At 46.4% G+C, this 6,152-nt stretch overlaps 1 protein-coding gene across 1 annotated transcript in view; it reads right to left on the minus strand.

The window, feature by feature from the left end:
- LOC138958270 (TBC1 domain family member 16-like) overlaps positions 1-4,584 on the minus strand; it is a 39,967-nt gene extending 35,383 nt beyond the window's left edge. Inside the window, exons 1-3 of the mRNA XM_070329378.1 lie at positions 4,387-4,584; positions 2,057-3,521; positions 919-1,118 (exon numbers count right to left, since the gene is read on the minus strand). Of these exons, the coding sequence (XP_070185479.1) occupies positions 919-1,118; positions 2,057-3,521; positions 4,387-4,581 (1,860 nt within the window). The 5' untranslated portion in view covers positions 4,582-4,584. The remainder of the gene's footprint in view (positions 1-918; positions 1,119-2,056; positions 3,522-4,386) is intronic.
- Between the last annotated feature and the right edge of the window lie 1,568 nt (positions 4,585-6,152).

Here is a 6,152-nt window from a genome sequence, read left to right on the forward strand (position 1 = left end):
TGAGAGGTGGTTCCCCTGTCATATCTGAGAGAGGAAATACTTCCTGCACCGGGTCAGTGACCGGTCAGTGACCGAGTTTAACAGAGTGGAAATAATTATGTGTGCTCTGTGTGTGCGGCCAGATCAAAGGCAGGCATTGTGATAGCTGGGTGGCTTGAGAGCTCGAGGAAACTTGGCCAGGGCAGTACCTAGTAGCTGAAACATGCATTATCACAAGTTGTTTGACTGGTACTCAGGCGGTCTCTTTGATTTTTTTCGTATTTCATACACGGATTAGACGCTTCGTTATACAAGACGCAGGGGTCGAACTCGAGGAAAAAAGTCGCGCCTTATGACCCGGAAAGTACGGTATTTCGAAGAACTTTTTATTCTTGATAATAAAGGAGATATCTGAACAGCATGCACTTGCACAGACTTGCTCAGAAAGACAACCTTATATCCAAATTAAACTAGAACAAGAGGCGAAGCCATCAAGGCTCACATAAGAAATCGACAAACAGTAACACAAACTCAAGCACTCCATCACACATACACACACACACACACACACACACACACACACACACAAAAAGAGCATAGGTGAAACTGTGCAAGAAAGCGAGACACTAGATCTAGATCTGTCTGTCTGCATGTAGCCTACTTACAGGGACACGACTGCCAACTAGTCTCGGCCCGCTCAAAATAATAATGACCGAGACTTTCAGTACTTCCTTCGCGTGACGTCTAACCCTCTTACGTCATAATGTGACGTCAATGTAATGTGACGTCTTCAAATGTTAGAGTTTGTACCACAGACATACACACGCACGCACGCACGCACATACACACGCACGCACAGACAGACAAAGTTACGATCGCATAGGCTACACTTACGTGAGCCAAAAACACAACTTTAAGTCACAGAAAGTGGAGACATACCATGAGCTTGAACGATTTTGAAGCGCTTTTGTCAGTTTCTCGGGCAAATAGGCTCCACTCCTGAAAGATTTCAGCCAGCCGGTCCAGACCTCCATTGTGGAAGTGTAAAATCTTGTACTGGCTTTCTCGACTGGCTATCACCACCTGGCCGGCTTTGCATGCCGTGTCGCTGAAGAACAGCCTCAGGGATCTCATCTGACCTGAAAGCATCATTTTTTCATTTTATTTTCATTACTTTATTGTCCCATCGCTGGGATATTCGGCTCGCTTACTCCCAATGGAAAGCTAGCAGCAACAGAGTTGCGCTACCCAGGTGTGTGTGTGCTTAGGTTTAATTAGCCACCTACATTTATGGCAGAATGACCAAGGTCTTTTACGTGCCACAATGATCACACAGGGGTGAAACATGGATACTTAGTCTCAGAGTCTGCACATAAAGTTGATCCGTGTCTGTCCCACAAAACAGACACAGATTTGCTTGCAGGGTGGTATGACAATTTAAGTGCACAATTTCAAAAAAACAAAAAGGAAACAAGGTGGGGTGTGGGAAGGGAATTGGACATTTACTGTCTTGGAAAAACCCACCCAAAACAGAAAACAGTTAAGCCAACTTAAGGTATTTTCTCCAAATGTTTTTTGTCGGTTAACTGTCACCAGCTTCTTCAAAACGGTATAGCCAATAAGGAATGATGGCCGTGACGATAAAGGAATTTACTGTCTTGAGCGTGCTAGTATTGTTCACATCCACAAGTTATAGGCTGCAATGGTACATCTAATGCTGTGATCAGAACATACCTGCACCAAGTTATAACTTCTAGATCTAGAAACAACCCTCTGTTGTTTTCAGGGCCTTCATTTTCCAACATCCAAAGAATCATTAAACTTGAGACGACTCCTGAATGTTCACCTCTTTTGACTTAAAGACTCCATAAGAAGATAATGACAGCCTGTAAATGTGTGTAATCATCAACTCACTTGACAACATTGACCTTTTGATATATGTTGTATCCATCTGCCAAGTCCGATCTTATACTGTTTTATAAGAGAAAGTTTATAGGCTTAGCTTGTTGTGCTCCATTGATTGTATGCGGCAATGTTATTTGTAATTCTTTGAACAAAATTGTTCAAACGAACTCACCCAGATCCACAGAAAAAACGCCGCACACTTGATCCCTGGCACTGCGCCGGCCGGCCTTGCCCTTGCTGAAGGACATGGAGTTCTCGGGGAAGGTCATGTTGTGCGACGCGCTGGCCGAGCTGCATGTGCTGTCCGGCGACTCCAGGGGTCCGCTGTGCTGCGAATCCCTCCGCGGACTTTCCCCCCCTTGGTGCTGGATGCTGTAGTGGCCGGACCAATCACCCACGCCCTGACCAGCATCCCAGTCCTCCGTGTCAGTCGTGACGGGACTGATTGGCGGGGAGTCCGGGCCGGAGGTAGAGCTGGAAGAGGAGGAGGAGCTACGGTGTCGAGTGACAGCGATGTCAGGCGTCTCCACAGGGGTGTTGGGTGGGGGAGGAGTAGACCCAGGCAGCTCCAGCAAACAGGGTGGCTTGCTGGCCAGCTTGACCGGGGTGCGGTGTGGGGACGGTTGCCGGAGGGGGGTGCGGATGGGGGTGCTGTGAATGCTGCTGTCCGGCGAGGCTTGCAAGGTGTTGGGACTGGACACGGCGTACGGTGACTCCGCCCCCTGCATGGGCGAGTCGTTGTCCGTCGACTGAGAGCTGGAAGCCGTGCTGGTGTCAAACTTGTTCTCATTGGTGTTCAGGTTTTTGTCTGTGATGCTGGGGCTGGGGGAGTTAGGGGGGGCTGTTCCTGACTGTCCGTCGGACATCACCACCAAACTGTCCCCCGCCATGTGAATACTGTAGGCACCCTCCTCACCACCCTCCCCTACCGACCCTCCACTGCGTCGCTTGGAGTGAAGCTTGGGTCTGTTGAGCATGGCTGCAAGCTGTTCTTCTGCCGTCAAAATGTCACAGTTATCCGCGTGAGAATCGTCGCCGCTGGCGTTCAGATCGTTAACATTGATACCAACCCGAACCTGTCTGTTGGCAGCGGTCAAGGGTTTGGTGTTGTTCTTTTGACCGTCACCACTGCCGCTTTCTCCACTGCTGTTGCTGGTTTCCAGTAACGCCGGCAGAGTTGTGTCGCTGGACTTTCGCACCACTTGGGGACCCTGGAGGGTTATGCTCATGCCAGTCAGGATTACAGGTTCTTCTGTTCCGATTCCAGAATCCGTCTGTGACTTGCAACTGGAGCTCAGTTTGCGCTCCGACCTCCATGAATCATCGCCTGGAGTTGAACTCATCGGGCTGACCATCTCGTCTCGCGATTCAGTTGAAACGTCAGAGCTGAGGCTCCAAGCATCCTGGTTTTGTTTCTTATGCTCTGCTTTGCTTTTCTGTTTTTCTGTCAATACTTTTTGTCCAGGACTAGGAGAGAAATCAGTTTTGGCATATTCCTGCCGTGGTGTACGACGTGGGCTGGCTTTGGGAGTGGTGCCTCTTGAGTTTGAGCGGTTGGGGCTGTTCTCTATGCTCTGTGGGTTCTTCTGTAGGGTGGCATTTGGAATCCAGGTCAGAATCAAGGTTGGTCTGGAGCCCTGAAATTCAAAAGCACACAAAACCCTTGGCTGAGATCTCATCTATACATGTTATTAGTTAAACTAAGTAAGATGAAAGAGTATTTAACAAGACAAACGCTTGAAACTGGTATGCTTGGTTTCCAACTTTGACCGATGTAAACGATTTGGTTTCCAACAATATCCCACATTCTCACTCTGGAAAAAACAGAAGAAGAAAAAAGAGAAACACAGCAATACAGAAATCTAACTGTTATTGACATATGAAAATGCCCCTATTAGACATATTTCTGCAAATGCTGATCACCAGACGTGTTGACTTGTCTTCTATTATTACACTGGTACCTCTAAATAAAGGACACCTTCTGTAGTCCCAGTCTAATATCTTTGCCAATCTATACCTGTCATGACAGGACACCTGTAATGTAAGGACACTTTCAGCTGGTCCCAAGGGTGTCCTTTTTATCACAGGTACGGGCGGGGACGTAGCTCAGTCGGTAGCGCGCTGGATTTGTATCCAGTTGGCCGCTGTCAGCGTGAGTTCGTCCCCACGTTCGGCGAGAGATTTATTTCTCAGAGTCAACTTTGTGTGCAGACTCTCCTCGGTGTCCGAACACCCCCGTGTGTACACGCAAGCACAAGACCAAGTGCGCACGAAAAAGATCCTGTAATCCATGTCAGAGTTCGGTGGGTTATAGAAACACGAAAATACCCAGCATGCTTCCTCCAAAAACGGCGTATGGCTGCCTAAATGGCGGGGGAAAAAACGGTCATACACGTAAAATTCCACTCGTGCAAAAAACACGAGTGTACGTGGGAGTTTCAGCCCACGAACGAAGAAGAAGAAGAAGATCACAGGTACTACTGTTTGGTAAGAAGTGCTTACCTCACTCTGATGGGCGCGCAATGTCAGATATCCGGGATGGTGCTCCGAGTCCAGAAGCAAGGAGGCTGGGGGGTGCACACACACGTTGTTCTTGCAATAGATTATCTCCCCATCCAGTGGAGGAGGTTTGAGTGTGTCTGTGCTCCCCAAGCGCAGCAGGCTGCTGGCTTTTTTCACAATACTGCTCAATGCCATGGCTGAGTCTGAAAAAAACAATACCATGGTGAACAAAGCAATGGTTTAAATTATATGAATGTTATACTGTCTATACAGATGCGTAAGGTGGAAGCTGGAGAAGAGCTCCTGGGCTTCCCACTGACACTCCACCTAGAGGATCATTGGACCCCCAACTCTAATGCTTCGGGGATCCTTGGAGTTGGACCTCCTCAGTAACATCTTTGAGGGTCCAAAAACCAGGAGGCTCAATTCTAAGGAACATTCCTCATTGACAGATGATCCATGGAAAGCTCATGTCGGTGTAATGCTGACTTTTGGAAGTTCTCTGAGCCCTTCCCCAAAACATCAAGGTTATATCAGTTAGATTAACTCTGTAAATTTGTGCTGGCACATATCCAACAGAAAAATGTCCAAAACAGTACCGATTGTACGCATGATAATTAATAGATATTCAGTGCGTCCCTGGACCCGCTCATTTCAGGCTCAGTGCTTCGCCTGACTCCCTCCATGAATTTCTATATCGGTTTTTTTTGGCTTCTCATGTGTATAGGACGCAGGGGTGCACAGTTTGGGGAGCCCTTTATCAGTTTCAAGCTTCTTTGCTTGCTCTTTTTAATAATAAAATATTTGTATTTTGTGGACATAAACTTTAAAGGTGGTATTGTAATAGTCTAGTATCAAATCATTATTCATGTTAATTTTTTGTAATAATAAAAAACGCTCGCGCTGGACCCGAGTACTCTTCAGACTGGCTCGCTCAATAAATATAAATGTTTGGAATGTCTGTGGTGTGAATGTTGGTTTCTGACCAGAAATGCAGATCTATCTCTGGCCGATTCATAGATTCAACCTACAAACTGCGACCTCATCTGTGATCAGATATGTTTCGACAAGCATTAAACGGATGAAATTAACCACATGCAGTTTATTCTTCAGAAAAATGCACACAAAAAATGGGTTGGGTTCGGTGATTTGTACATAAACGTCTTCCTCGCGATAGATTCGCTTATTATTTTGTCTTATGAAGCCGTCATCAACACGAACACAATGATTGCAGAAGCAAACTCTGTACCTACACGACCGAGACACAAGACATTATTTCACAGCTGCTCTGTGAATCGCTTGCCTAAATTATAACCTTTATGAGCTTAAATTCCTCAAGTGATTCCTCATTTCTAACCAGCTCACAGGCCTGAAAGGGCCATCACAATAACATCACAAATCACACAAACACACTTACACAGTGTCAACGTCAATTACACATTTTGCTAGTGTTCTTCCTGGTTAGTTTTGCTACTTCTCCTAAAACAAGGTTAACAAAAGACACCTTCACAAGTAAGCTGATGTGCTACCGTCCAAAAGCACGGAACTGTTTGGTCTGAACTGTCACGTTAACTGTCCTGACTCTCAGCGTCAGACTCATCTGTAGACTCCGTAAATGACCTCATAGTCATAGTCATACTCATAGATCTGCAAAGACTTTAAAGAGCTCAAAGAAATCCTTTGAATTTCTTACGTAAGTACTGAATAACACTATAGCACTGTTCCCTTACAATGAGGCATCGCGTGGATTGCTTAACAATTGAACA

This window comes from Littorina saxatilis, linkage group LG2, assembly GCF_037325665.1.
Source record: "Littorina saxatilis isolate snail1 linkage group LG2, US_GU_Lsax_2.0, whole genome shotgun sequence".
Classification (NCBI taxonomy): domain Eukaryota; kingdom Metazoa; phylum Mollusca; class Gastropoda; order Littorinimorpha; family Littorinidae; genus Littorina; species Littorina saxatilis.